Genomic DNA, 15,464 nt, shown 5'->3' with positions numbered 1-15,464 from the left:
GTGGGTTGCCTATCCCTTCTCCAGCAGATCTTCCTGATCCAGGAGTAGAACCGGGGTGTCCTGCACAGTATGTGTTGTGGGTCAAAAGAATGGCTCAGATGATAAGTTTTGGGAACTTTGAGAGAAGGATGGCTAGTTTTCCCTTAGGATGTGGAGAAGTTAGGACTTGAACTGAATTTTGTGGAAGCTAGAAGGTATTAAAAAAGAAAAGGAGAGCCCTCCAGGCAAGGAGACCAATGTGAGCAGCAGCTTGGATTAAGAATGTGCATGGAGTATTTGGGAATGAAGAATGGATGTTTGGAATGAAGATTCTGCACAGGACCTGTTAGGAGAGATTGGTCTGGAAGCCAGGAGTGTGATTTTTGAGTCAAAGAATTATTCCGAAGGGAGTAAAGAGCCATTAAACATTTTTGAACAGTGAGAGGATATGCAAGAAGCTAGATTTTCTAAAAATTAATTTCTAGTGTGGAGTACAGGTTGATTGGGCAAGAGAGGGAAAAAATTTAAGTACTAAAGATGTGAGATGAAGAAAGACCTGGACTTTTGTTGCCAAAGTAGGAATAGAAGAGGAAGGATGACTTAGAGTAATAGCTTATTTGATATATAAGAACTAAATTAATATTTACTTGCTGCCCTATTGTGATTAGGAGGTTTCATGTCTGAGAGACTGGAAGAAGGAAAATGTTTCAGTCTGGAAGGCTGATTGGAAGGAAAGATGGGTTGAGTTCCAGGTGACAAAAGGACCCAAAGATAGAAAGTCCAGCGGGTAGTTGAAGATGGGAAAGACTGACGCTGGATCTCAGGTTAAAAGCCGTCTGTTTTCCTTGGTGTCATCATCTGATTTATAACAGCAGACTGATGACTGTATCCTGGAGGGGATATAAAGGAGTGGAGGGAGGGAGCTGAGCCAGGGTGTTATAGCATACAGGAAATTCAAGGAGAACGAAACTGAAAAAAGACTGGACTTAAGGTACCTGGGAATTGAGAGCCAGGTTTGAGAGGAACAGTTGGAATTGGAACCTAGGGTGCTTGAGCTTTTAAATAAAACCAGGAAGTACAGACCACATACATGTTTTGTTCATGTTGGTTCTTTCAGTGTCTGCTTTTTAATTTTTTTTACTTAATGTCCTGGCAGGGAGATAAAAGGAGGTGGAACTCAAAGCAGGCTAAATAGTTACCTGTTACAAGACTGCTTATACTAATTGGAGGGTATTGGCAGGGTGAAATCACTAGTTATTTGGGTCACTCTGAATCAGTTATATACTGACCCTTAATCCTGAAAATAATTGAAACTCGATTACAACTTTAATGAAAATAAAACTGAACATTGATGTTATTGAAAATTATATTTTTATTAAATACTACTTTAAAAAAATCTCAGTTTCTATGCAGATTTTGGACCTCTGAACTTGGCAATGGTGTACAGATACTGCTGTAAACTAAACAAGAAACTAAAAGTGAGTATTGTGGTGATGTTTATATTTCGATATTAAACTTTTAAACTGTGAAATCTAATCAGTGGGATTGCTAGGCACATACCATTTAGTTAGGTAATCTTGATCTTTGGGAACTGAAGTGAGTAGTTCACCTAGAAGTTGATATTGATCTACCTGACTACCCCACAAAGGACATGTTAACCTCTTTCATTTTTCAGGATCAATGGAAACTTGAGCTGAATGAAGTCATTGGAATAGTGATCTAAGAAAGAAAGCGCAAATCCTTTTAGGTTGTTGTTAATGAGTCTATCAAGTTCCCTCGTAGGATGATTTTTCTGGAACCTTCAGGTCTGCTCCTGGATGCTGTTACCAGGTGATAAAAGGGGGATGGCTCATCATTGCACAGCAGGAGCTGTGGAGCATGAGCTTTTTCTGTCTGATCAACACTGAAATGTTTGTGTTTTCTTGAATGCCATCTCTATAGCGTTAATAGCTGAGTGAGAATAATGAACTAGCAGCAACAGAGACTGGACTTTACCTTTTGTGACAGAATTTGGGTCATACATTGACTGTTCATCTGTATGTTTTTATTTTACATGTAGCTTTTCCCCTCCTCAAATTCTAAACATACATGAGGAAAAGTAATATCTATACTCCTAGTTTTGGTAAACATTTCATCACATAGAAGGAAATATTTATCTTTTTCTCTCACCTTTCTAAATGAGGATCTTAAATAAAATGTTTCAATTTTGAAGGTGAAATCTACACAGCAGATTAAATGCTAACAGCGAAATTATAACACTCAGTTTAATCTTTCTGCTGGGTAAAATGTTACTGGTGTGATATAGTACAATGCCTTATACATATTATCTGCTTAGTGATAATTTTTTTATTTGATTGATTTTTATCCAATTTAAGCATAAGAAACAAGTCTGTCATGGAGAATTTCCTGTAAAATATGAATTCACAAATTTTTGTCATTTAACTCAAATGATAAATGGACATGGAATGAAACGAAAGAGATATTTTTAAAGTAAACAATCATATAATGTAAGATCTGTTGTAATCACCTTTGTAGGGAATTGATTTTGAATTTATTGTCTGACTTGAAAATACATAGTATGTACATTTCTTTAACTGAACCTACTTAACATTTTTCAGAAAAGAAGCTACTCCCTGTAGTTTAAAAGATAAAAGTTAAAAAAGTTTTTTGAAGTAGTTTTTTATTTTTAATAAAGTTAAAATTTTTATAATTACCAAGGAAGCAAATAATATCCCTCAAAGGATTGAATAAAAATATTTAATGGATTTTTAATAGATAAGTTAACATGGATAAGATAACTCATAAATAATTGAAATCCTTTTCTTCCTTTTGAAGACCTAGGACTTCACTTCCTTGCTTAGTAGTATGTAATTGGTATAAGCTGGGTATTATAATCAACAAAGTGGAACCAGTCTACTATCTAGACTGATTGAAGAGAAAGGAATCATTATTAGGGAAACAAAATTTCTGGTCTGACTCAGTGTTCTTCATGTTGCTGTTGTCAGTCGCCCAGTCGCGTCTGACTCTTAGAGACCCCATGGACTACAGCACTCCAGGCTTCTCTCTCACCACCTCCCAACTACATAAAAGTAGATGGATTGAATTAAGATGATTTTCCTATCATATTCTGTACTAAACAGTATGAGTAAGTGTATAAAGGACTTGGTTTGATTTGCTTTCATTTACAAAGCTTTCTTTCAACATTATATAAATTAAATAAAGTTCAGAACAGTCCTCTAGGTTCATTTCGGTGATCAGATAATCTGATGGATGCCTGGAATGAATGACATTTTTAGCTTTAGTGCAGTTAATGGGCACCTTGTTGCTTGCTGAGGGAATGAATTTTGAATGTTAATAAGTCATGGGTTATCTCAATAAAGCATACCAGGTAGAATCTCTTTATTAGAAGAAAAAGACTTGCTTTGCCAGTTCAAAGCTACAGTCACTTCAGCCTTGTGGAATCTCAGTTTGCTCTAACATAGGGATTATAGAGCTCTCAGAGAGATGGTTAGGACTATATGTCTAGAGGTTAGAAAACAGGTTTGAGAAAGCTTTGTGAATTTTGAAGTCCTATACAAAAGGAAGGTAACGTTTGTGAACTCTGATAGAAACTACAATAAAGACAGTTCTTCAACAGAGTTTATGAACACCTTCTCAGTTTCACAGCTATCATTTCCGTATGAGAAAGCTATCTGATATAATTTAGGAATCTAGATGACCATTGAGTCCAGCCTTCTGGATTCATAAGTGCAGACAGGAAAGCCCCAGAGAGGCAGAGACTTGCTCAAGGATGCAAGGCAAAGTCGGGGCCAGGTTCCCAGGCCCAGGTTCCCAGGCCCTTGACCACATCACTCATGCTCTTATCTCCACCTTTCCTGGTAACTGCAGCCTCTTGTTTGTCATCTTCCTGTGCTCACCCGCAGCCCAGCCCTGACTCACTTCCCCTTGCTGGCCCACTATGGTCTCAGAGCTACTCTGCCTCTTTTTGGCTCCAGTGACTGTTCCTGCCACTCTGGCTACTTTGCCTCCAGGAACCCAGATTCTAGGCTTTCTGATGTTGAACGTACCCTCCCTGTTACCTGCCTCCCACGTTGTCTCTCTTACCCTTGTGTAATCTCCAGACCTCAGTCTCCCTGTTCCTTTCACTCCCTCTCCTGTCAGTTGCCTTCTGATGCCTCTTGTCTGTAGCCCGTGATCACTCGTTTTGATGAGACCTTTGGCACCTTACTTCCATGCCTTTTGTCTTTCTCACCTTGACACCTCCCATCCTTCCTGGCAGGGATTTCATGCCCCAGTTTACTGATTTACTGAAGACTGCAGTCCCCCTGCCTCTCCCAGCCTTGTACTTTACCCCAGTCATACTGCTGCTCCACACAATTGCGTGTGACCTCTAGTCTGGCTGTGAAGTGCCCTTGCCCTCTGGTGTGATAACCCTCATTCTTAAGACCTTGTTCTGGCACCATCATGTTCTGTAAGCATCTCCTTGTGCAGCAACACAAGGTGGGGGGTGCTGCCTTGTTTTCCCATAATTCTCTGTGCATATCTCTATTATTGATGAGTTTTAATTTTACCTGAAATTATCATTTCAGTTCTAAGTTGCACTTTTTAATTGCATCTCTTTTTCTCACTAGACTTGGAGCTCCTAGAGGATAGAGGCATGCATTATAATTTTGTGTCTCCAAGTGTCCAGCACAAGGGAACACAAGGGAACCTGTTGATCTTATCATGACCCCATGACTTAGACATCCTCTTTTCTTTTGCCTCAAGAAGTTTCAGTAACCTGCCCTCAGCATTTTACATCCTCAGTGTGTACTGATTCCTCAGTCATTTGCTATTGCACCTTTGCCTACCTTACTCTACTGAAACTGCTCTATCGACATTGTAAATACCCAGTCTGATAGCACTGACTTGGTCCTCAAAGTCCTTTACTTCTCTGAGTAATTGGCACTAGTTTAACAAATAACAGCTTCTTAGAATTCTTCTTCTGCGTGATTTCCTAACTCATTTAGGTGCATTTTATTTTCTACTTTGGAAATTTTTATTTCTCACAATAAAGCGCTCATGATTTTTGCCCCTTTATTTGATACCTTATGTAGATAGGTAATATTTTACAGTACATTCTATTTATTTCAAACCCAAATAAAATTTGTTATTTTTTATATGTTAAAATATTTTTTTCAAGTTGATGATTTGAGGTGATTTATTGCTGGTTTTGTGTGTGTGTGAGTACTCATTCTATTCCCAATGGCCTTTGTTTTAATTTTGTGAATTAAAATGGAAAATTATACATCATATGTTTGCTTAGATTGGAAAACCAAAACCAGAAACCACCATCACCAGCAGAAACCCTGTTTCCTATTTTAAACTATATTTTATTTTATATATTTTTTAAACTATATTTTAAAAAGAGTAAGTATTAAAAGTTATACAGTAATAGGTTGTAGTTTGTTATTTCTGCTCAAGAGTTACCATAAGAGAATCAGTCAAAGAAAAAAGATTTAATGAAGTGAGAACAATTTACAAAACTGTATACATTATTTAATTTAAAATGTCTTCAGTGATTAATAGGCTAGATGAAGAACTGTTAATCTGATATTTCAAAGAATCCATAAACTCTTGAAATTATATATAAAATTTTGTATGTGTTTACATTTTTCTTCTGAGAGGATTCATAACTTTTTAATAGGTTCTCAAAGGGATTTTTGGTGCACACAATGCTAACAGCACTGGGCTAGAATATAAGAGCTTCTGAGAAGACTCTATTAATAAAAGACAAAATAGTGGTATTTTGAAAAGTAAAATGCCTTTTTTCATAGTTAATCAGTTAAGAAAATCTTTCAATTACTGATTTAATAACCTGACAGTTTTATAAACATAAGATGGCTGAAATGGCTTATTCTAAAATAAATACAGTTTTAACTGTTGATTTCACTTTTCATCAGAGAAAAATAAAACCCCAGCCTGGGGGCGGGGGAAAAGTCTAAGAGCATTGCTGAAAAAAGGGGACATTTTCTAGGGCACTGATTTTTTTTTTTAATACCTGCTCTATGAATCAACAAGACAATCACAGTAATCTTAGGGACTTATTTTTTAAAAGATTTAACAGAATATTGGCAGAAATGTGGTTTGAAGTGTACAAAATGTCCTGCGTGACCCTTTCAGGGTAAAAGGAGGAAAGGGAGTGGGATTGGGCATGGTGAAATGGATGATTATATTAAAACAATGACAGTCCCTGGCAGATGGTGGGGGCTCAGGGAACGTCCTTGTTGCTGAATGGATCAGTGCAGTAATCCTGTCTGGCAACTGCCAGGGTAGCAGGTACTTCATACAAGAACTCTTGATACAATGATCAGACCACCCTCTTATTACAACTACAAAAACATGTGGAAGATGTCTTCATGAGGTTATCTTCTGTTGTAGGTTCATGGACTTCTGGGGGAAGAAAAGCAAACTACATTCCAGAGAGTGTTCATGTAGTTTTAAAGAGGTTTATCAGGGGTGCCAAAACAGTGTTAATGCCCATGGAAGTGATCATACATAGAGTTTGCAAGGCCTGGAGCCTTTTATGCCCATTCACAATCCTCAAGCAAGAAAACTCCCTTTTATAGAGCAACCTCAAATGCCTTCAGCTATTTTATCAGCCTGATAGAATAATCTGTATGAGCAACTTTTCTTGACATTTTGACTTCTGTTTTAATCAAGGTGCCATTTAATTGAATGAAATGTACTGGGTTTGAAACAAAATGAACCATAAAGAGACACTGTTTTCTTTTAAAATAAACTATTCAACCTGCTTTATTTTAGCTTTGAATAAAAACATAAACCATATTTTGTTTTGCACAGCCAAAGAAAATTTTCAAGAATATCCCTTTCCTGGGAAAGTTGGAGGTAAAACATGTAGAGGTCATGGCTGCTCATAGGAAGACCTGTTCATTTTATCGCTTTTGCAATGGGATGACCACTGATTGCTATGGAGACGCTGATTGCTGCGGCCATGACTGGGCTAGACTAGTCACCTGTAAGAGAACGATGCCTTGGTCACCTGGTCCCCGTGCTGTAATTTACTTAATCTGACCACCATCACTGGCAGAGCTTGCTTGTTTAGGGAAGTGCATGGGCTCTGGTTTTTTATTAAAGCGCATATTATCCAGGCTGCACTAATATCTTCTTTAGCTCAGCCAGGCTGATTCACACAGCTTGATGAAACACCACATTCTAACCACACGACTTGAAGATTTTACTGTTAAGCATGGCAAGCAACTTTACCAAATGGCTGCCCTCTGAAAATGTATTTCTTTAAATTGGCCGTTAACGCCCTTGTTTTTGTGTTTTCTGGCTTTGAGCTTAATTGTATCACCTTTGATTTTGAATGGTTGTGTAGCTTGTAGTCTCCTGGCCTAACTGAAGAAGTGCACGATCTGTGTCTGTCATCATAATCCAAGGATAGCCTGGTGGTTTTGTGATTTGTGTAACATGTCATCATTTTCTCTCTCTCTGAGTTGCCGTGGCTTGTTTTTCACAGTGATCTCACTAGAATGCAACCTTTCACATAGCTTTCCTTTCTGAGATAGAAAATGTCTGCCTGGGGTCAGTTTCCTCATTTTCATTTGTGTTTTTCTACGATTGCAGTCATTGTACTTTGGTTTACAAGTACCATCAAACAATTATATGCTGTATTACATACTCTTATGATGTACATAAAAGTAGTAGAACTTTAACTGTCACTCAGGGAAACAGTACAGATCTGGAAATTTCCATGGCTTTGCTTAGGTTAATTGATAGATATTCAATACTGAATCCCATCTTTTAGCTATTATTTTTTTACCTTGTTAAATGAAACAGTTATTGTATCTGTAATTAAGATCATTCCGTTGGTCCTTCCTGTGCTGTGAATGTATCCCTAGGTGGTTATTCTCTTCTGTTTGTCATAAGCCTTGGCCAATATTTTCCCCTCATTTAGCATCAAATATTCATTAGACTGTGAGCCTTATGAGGCTAGAGACTGGGGTTCTGCTCCCCTTGTTACCATGTTGCTCAGCGCTGTGCTTGGCACACAACAGCTACTCACTCAGTTCATGCTGAGAGAACCATTAGAACTTTCTTCAACTGTAGTATCCCAGTACCCAGATTCAGCAGACTGATTACCTGTAGGCTGCTTTCAGTCCACAGACATTTTTTTGGGAAAGGAGCATGAATGCTGTTTAAAAATTTTGAATTCATGGTCAACATTGCAATTTATGAAATTCTTCCTTCATTATGCTATGAATTTCTGGCTTCTGTTAAATATTGTAGCATCTGATTATGGGCCCAGACTCCTGCACGAGAGCTACGTCTGCTTTGGGCATACTTTTCTAGTTTGCCAACTGACCCACTTGAAATTCTTGGCCTCTCAGAGCATCTGAATTTGGAACCTCTGGAATTACACCGTTTAAAGCAGTTTGGTTACTGAATCAGTGAAGGAACTTTTTCCTTAGGTGTTACCAGCTGGAATGTAATAATTTACAAATTGTAATAAATTTTTCTGAGAATCTGGTGAAATGTGTTTTTTATAACATGCTTTAAAAAATCATATGGCATGATTTAGAGTTCCTAAAAGAATTTAAATGTCTTTTGGAGCTACTTGACCAGATGGACAATATGTTAGGGTCCATATAGTACATTTCCAGGTGTAGGGCTTATTCACACATTTTCACGCAGCTCTTTTTCAAGATTTAGCAATATGTTAGCACAGTGGAATTCAGTCTGTGGTCCCTGGACCAGCAGCCTCAGTATCGTTACTGAGGAACTTGTTAGAAATGCAACTTCTTGGGCTCTTCCCTGCTAAATCAGAAACTAGGGGTGGGGCCCAGCAATCTGTGTTTTAATAAGCCCTCCAGGTGACTCTGAACCAATCTCTTAAGAGAATGAAATGCAGCATAATAATATAGTAATAAAATATAATTTAGATTGTAATTTAGTTTTTTTTATTTCTGAAAAGTTTTAAAATTATTGACCAGTTCAACCTGAGAATTATTTAAATTTCGAACCATGAAACTTGTCATGACCTTATGATTGAGAGTTAAAGTTTACGCATGTTATCAAGCTCAGAGAGTTCTGAATTTCTCCTGTCTGCCACCCTTGCAGAGAGCATTCAACTCTCTATGATCTGACCTTGGAGCTCTGGGTCAAGTCTGGTAAACCAGGCCCTTTATGGCTGCAGGCTTATGTTCTCTTGGTAAAAGAGAAACACTGCTTGCCTGTTACACTGTAGCCTTGCCCAGGACTTCCTGTTTGGGATTTGCTGTGTCTGGTCAAACTGGACCCCTCTGGCCCTGTCCTACTGCTTTGAGAAATGATGGAATGTAGCAAGTGATCAGTAAATATTAGGTTGTTGTTGCTGTTATTATAAAGGAGAATCCACTTAGTTAAAAAGATTCAGAAGGCTATATATTCCAGTTTCTAGATATAAATCTACAATATAGTATAAATAGTGGCTGCACATTATAATTTGCAATGAGTCATATGCAGTCTTGCTGCACAGCAAACGAATAGTCCAGAGGTCTTAGTATTCCTTCTGTGACATCCTCCCCTTTATATTTAAGACTATATTCATTTGTTTTACTAGTTTATAACTTTACTTTGCTATTGTACACAGTGTTTTTATAATCTCAAAGCTCTTCATGTAAAGCAGGAAGAATCTGTAATAGAGCAAGGAACTCACTGAAAGCCACAGGTGATGGTATGATTTAGCAAGTAATGTCCATGAGGGCTTTGGCCAGCACACACGACTCCAGAGGAGACAGGCCAGGTTAGGAAGAGGCAACTGTCCAGTATGGGGGCAGGAAGTTCTCTTGATATTAGGGCAGAACTTGAGAAAATACCTACGGGGCTCATTTATAAAACAGAGACCTGTGGCTGCACACTGTACCTTTCTTCTCTTGTGTGGTAAAGTTCTACCATGAAAATTCTCAAAGGATGAGCCACATGTTCCTCTAAAGGCACTTTAGTCATCAGTGTCTCCAATGGATGGGATTGTTCCTTCTAGAGCAGTTTGATATATAATAGGTAGGTTGTCTGTGTCTGTGTGTGTTTTAAAGAAAAAGGGCATGTTTAATATTTGGAAGGAGGAAACATTAAAGAGTTTGTGTATATCAACCCAATCATGTAAAGCACCAGCTAAACAATCGGCAGAATGTTTTGTTATCCCTGAAAAATTCATGTGAGTACCAGAATATCTCCTCTGTTGAACAGCATTGCTGCTGCAAGACTGGGGCAGGCTGACCCATAAGAGGAAGGCCTGGCTGTGACAAGGAGGGAAATTAGGACAAGGCTTGTAATGTCTAAGCTTTTTCTCTGTTGTCCTTCACTTTGAATTAGTTTTGATTCCCTGAGTGAGAACTCAACTCTGTGTGACCTGAGATACTGGCCAAGCTTCACTGAACAGTTCGGTTTTCGACTGTGGTGCTTTTGAGAGTTAACCGAGAAAAACACTAGAATTCCAAAATCGCTAAGCAAAATAAATACTAGGAGTTTTAAAAACATCCCTGGAAATCAGTAGAAAACTCTCATTTAAAAAATTTAATTATTGTAATATACAGCATGGTGACTACAGTTAATAATACTCTATTGTACATGTGAAAGTTGCTATGAGAGTAAGTCCTGAATGTTCTCATCACATGAGAAGAAAATTTTGTGAATAGGTATGATGACAGATGTTTTAAAGAGTCAATTATGTTTCCATCTCATAGGCAGCTTGCAATAGGAGGTATTTTAAAATAGTTTAAATTTCAAGGTAGATTTTATAAAGACTATTCCTTATCTGATGTAATTCCTTAAAGCTTTTAAGGTAAATTATAAAGTCCTTAAATTTTTAATTTGTATTATGTTTACTTAAAAATTATATAGAGAGTGAAAAGAAAATTTCCTTCAGAATTCTGTCCTCAGTTTCCTGGTTCCCATTGCAGGGTGGTGCTCCGCACTCCATACACTTTAGAATCAGAGAGAAAAGCAAACAAATACAGAAAATTCATGAACAAGCCAACAGTAAAGACCATTGGCGATGAAAGTACAGCAATATGAGTTTGTCACTGTTAGCAAGTAGATTTGTCAAATAAATTTAATTCCACAATATTTAATGATAACTTAAGTAATTTGTCATGAAACCTAAACTCTTAGTAGGAAAGAGCCTCCAGACAGGTAATTTAAACTTCCTCACAGGTGTGTTAGAGAGTCAGGAAATAAAAACAGTGAGAGACTGGGAGCCAGAAGAGCTGAGTCCTTGCGTTCCATCTGACTCATGTTAATGGAGGCCTGGGCTTTGTAAGGCATTCTTTAGGTGGCTTGGGATTTAGAGACCATAGAAGAAGCTTAGGTTTTAAGAGCCTTGATTCTCCTTTCAATAAATAAAATATAACTTATTGATGGAGATAAATCACTGGCAAAAACAAAGACACAAACAAGAAATGTCCAGTAGATAATATAGTTCCAGAGGAGGAAGCAAGTAGGCAGGTGTCAGGACCATTGATGGTGACCTTGAAGTCTTTAGATTACTTGTGTGCATTAACTCGACTGAATGGTATTGAATAAAATGTACTCTTATTTTTTAAATGAACTCAAACTTTATTTCATAGATGTATTTTAGTAAGCTTGTCTGGAAATAAGAACTTTGGTACTAAGAGACTCTCTTAGAGGCAGACACTTATTTTTTGAAGTTTAATTTCAAAGAGCAATGCTATTTTCAGAATATGAGTCTTGGTTGTCAAAGACATGCCTGAATTGGGGCGGTGAGGGTTTCCAGGCTCACAACCATGAAACTAATTTTTTTTGGTTACATGTTAAAGCCAGAATGTTGCAGTTTCATCTTAGAATGGACTTCAGAGTTTTGAAAGAGTTTCTTTTCCTTATAGAAAATAGCAGGGTAAAGAAAGGTATGTAGTTGAGTTCTTACGTTTTTAAGAAGAAAAACAAGAAAGAAAGTGAAGTCACTCAGTCATGTCCTACTCTTTGTGACCCCATGGACTGTAGCCTACCAGGCTCCTCTGTCCGTGGGATTTTCCAGGCAAGAGTACTGGCGTGGGTTGCCCATTTCCTTCTCCAGGGGAATCTTCCTGACCTAGGGATTGAACCCAGGTCTTCTGCATTGCAGGCAGATGCTTTACCTTCTGAGCCACCAGCAGCTTCCCTGATGGCTCAGAAGCCTCATTATCTACATTTTTAAAGGGGCTCTCAAAGCAGATATTCTGTGGGTTGTAGTCAGTGTGTAAAGTATAAAAAGCTGCTTTGACAGTAGCAATGAATTTATAGATAAATGTTAAAATGCATTTATGTGTCTGTATTTTGAGAAGCATTTGTCTGTTTTGAAATATGAAGAAAACCAAATAACTGTTTTGACATATGAGGAAATTGAGCTGTATCATGTTTTCATTGTTTTATGTTTGAGTTTATTAATAATTTGATTTTATTTTAATGGATCTTTTAATTTTTACCTTCTTTTCATGTTTAGCATGTATACAAAATACTGTGTTGCTTATTTTGGATTTCTTTGAGCATGCAGCATATTGCCTGGCAAAGAGCAGCAGGTGCTTAATAACTGTTCGCTTGAATCCATAAATTTAATGTATGGCTATTGTGTTAAGATGTTTGCTGACATAATCCTTTCGATGGTTCATCTTTTTCCATTAACCGTTTATTCTCAGATAATTAAATGGGGATTTTTATAGAATGTTAGAAAAAGAAAATATTAATATTGACACTCTAGTTAATATAGGCATTTAAAATTTTTAGAGAGGAAAATAGATTGGTTGGCACATTTAAAAACAAATGGCATAATGTAAAAAGTAAAGATAACTTTTCTGGGAGTGAGTGTGGTATGGTAGGGAATGAAAAATGATGAGTAAATTTTACATGCAAGATCAAGTGTAAATCTTCAAAAATGCTTCTGGCTAATAAAGATAACAGTAATTTTATTATTTCCTACTGTATTAGTCTCCTTTCTTGGAGACAAACATATTTGATATAGTGTCAGTTCTTACATGATGATTGAACTATAAAATGTCTGAGCTGGTAACTTTCCATCCTGTAATACTTACACACCGATGCCACAGAAATTAAAAAAATGGTTAAATGTCACTGATTATGACACATCTCTGTACTTTAAGAGATGATGTTTTTTGTACGTTGTTTCTGTGGTCACACTAACTCTTTTTATCCCCTCTTTCTAGTCATACAGTTTATCAAGAAAGAGAATAGTGCACTACACCTGTTTTGACCAACGGAAAAGAGCAAACGCTGCATTTTTGATAGGTGCTTATGCCGTAAGTACTTTTTTCGTGATTATTTTCTATAATCAGGCTACTGGAATATTAACATTGTCAAGTAAAATCCAAGACGCTTTTTCAGTGGATTTGGGAGATGGTAAAGATTATTAGCAACTTGCAAATTGATCTGGAATGGAAAGTGTGGACCAATATTGATGAACCATTTACTCTTGGGTCTTATTTTCCAATAGCTAATGAGAGAATCTTGGGACTACAACGTATAGCTTGTATCCCACAGTTGTATAGGTGTTTTATAAAAAGAAAGGATATTTACAGGAAAAAATATATAGTAGAAGATTATTAAAGACTGTTAAGGGTTTCCTCTTGGGAATAAGAGGAAATCTTTGATTGCATGGGGAGGATTATTATTATTGTCAATCCGTTTATTCATCTATACAAGTGTTTATGGTAAGCAAGCTGAATATAAATCCTGCATATATTACAGCTTCCCTAATAACTAGACATGGCTTTTCAAAATTAATCTTGATTAGAAATTTTGTCCTCTGTAAACACTGAAATGTAAATGTGAGTTCCACATGAATGTGCTACACAATTTTGGTGTGGACACTTCTAGAATTTTCTGTACATACTAGGATTGGGCAGGGAGGGGAGAAAGGTGTCCTTTTCCTTCTCATCCTTCGGGAGAGTCTGTGTCTAAAGCCTGGAAGCTCACTGCTATGTGACTTTTCAAGGGCCTCCTTCTGAAGACCTTGATGGAAGGAGGCACCAGCTACCAGACATCAAACTCTGCCACATCAAACCAAAAGCTCTTGGGGGGAAAGCCCAGCTGTGCTGTTGCAGAGACTGTCAGCTGTTGCAGGGTGTGGGCTGAGAATAGAGGCAGGCTGACAGCCAACCTGCAGCCTGGGGCCTTGTTTCCAAATGGAGGTACCAAGCTCTGCCCGCCATTTCTCATCAGGATGTGGCTACCAGAAAGCCTTGGGCCATCCCTGGTGGTGCCTTTCTTTCTCGCTCTGTAGACAGCATGCTCTAGTACTTGGAATCATGACTGAGAATCAAAAACACCGCTTTTCATCCTGAAGTGGCTCTGGGATGATGGGTAAACCACTTTATCTTTCTTAGCTTTACTTAGTTTCCTTATCTGTTAAATAAGAGGGTTGGATATAATGAGCTCTAAGTTTCCTCCCAATTCTGAGGATACTAGGATTATTTGTAGCACCAGCCAGGCTCTTGCTTTTATTTGGAGAGTATTCATGAAAAGCTGGCTGTTGGCATGAAGGTTCAGTGAAGTGCTGGTAAGCTGAATTAAGCTGGCATGCTTATTTTTCACTTTACCTTTGATGATTGCTATTTATTTGAAACTGATAGTTGACACTGTGTATTTAGAATATGGGGAGTCTGTAATAACCTCTGGATTCAAGCCATGTAAATAAACATCGTGTCTTACTGAGGGGTTTTGTCCTACCTTTGAGCGTGTTATTTCGTGAGGCCTTTATCACAAGTAATTGTCATCTGGAAGAGGCCAGTCAGCTGCTCCCGCCTTTCCTTCCTCCTCTTCCCCTCCCTCCCCCCGTCTTTCTCTTTTTTCTTTCTTAGTGCCTGTCCTTCCTGTTTTTAGTGACATCCTTAAGTTCAGCATGGTACCTTTGGGATTTTGCACGGAAGTTTAGTTCTAACAGATGTGTTGAGCTTGGGGGTAAAATATATCTTCTAATGCAGAAGTTTCCACCACTTTAAAGCAATCAAATGAGAGGAAAGCAGTCTGGGGAAGTGCTGAGGGCAGCTTGAGCTTGTCTTACAGGCTGTTACAGTCCTGAGAAGCAGGGTAATTATTCTTGTATTAGTCATTTCCCAATTGATTTTCTTTTCTAATTTTAGCAGTGTGTTCCCCAGGAAGCTTTTGGACGCAACACTTAATCAAAATGAAAACCAGGAGTTGCAATCTTTCCTGAAAGAGAATTTTATGCTTTACTTTGTATTGTATGTGTGCATTTAATTGTTGATTCAGATATTTTAAGAAGACAGTAGTGGCATTATACATCTTAGCTAAGTTTCACATATATTACATTATTGCTATTGGGATAAGTCATAATCTCCCAGGGGAATCTTCTTGGACATAAAAGACTTTGACTTTGGAACAGCTGTGTAGTCAAATGGCATGAACTATGTACCTGTGTTTTTTTTCAGAGTCCCTAGCAGTAAAGGTGTTTCCCCTTTTGAAATGTGGTT

General features: G+C 37.7%; 1 protein-coding gene across 2 annotated transcripts in view; it reads left to right on the top strand.

The window, feature by feature from the left end:
- The window catches only part of CDC14A (cell division cycle 14A), a 183,090-nt gene that overhangs the window by 20,004 nt on the left and 147,622 nt on the right, over positions 1–15,464 (top strand). For both annotated transcript variants that reach the window (XM_068964128.1, XM_068964127.1), the window contains exons 3-4: positions 1,382–1,457; positions 13,179–13,271. In XM_068964128.1, the coding sequence (XP_068820229.1) occupies positions 1,382–1,457; positions 13,179–13,271 (169 nt within the window). The remainder of the gene's footprint in view (positions 1–1,381; positions 1,458–13,178; positions 13,272–15,464) is intronic.

Source organism: Capricornis sumatraensis, chromosome 2, assembly GCF_032405125.1.
Source record: "Capricornis sumatraensis isolate serow.1 chromosome 2, serow.2, whole genome shotgun sequence".
In the NCBI taxonomy this organism is placed as follows: Eukaryota; Metazoa; Chordata; class Mammalia; order Artiodactyla; family Bovidae; genus Capricornis; species Capricornis sumatraensis.
Note: the sequence above shows the minus strand (reverse complement) of the source record. Positions and strands in the feature narration are given on the sequence as shown.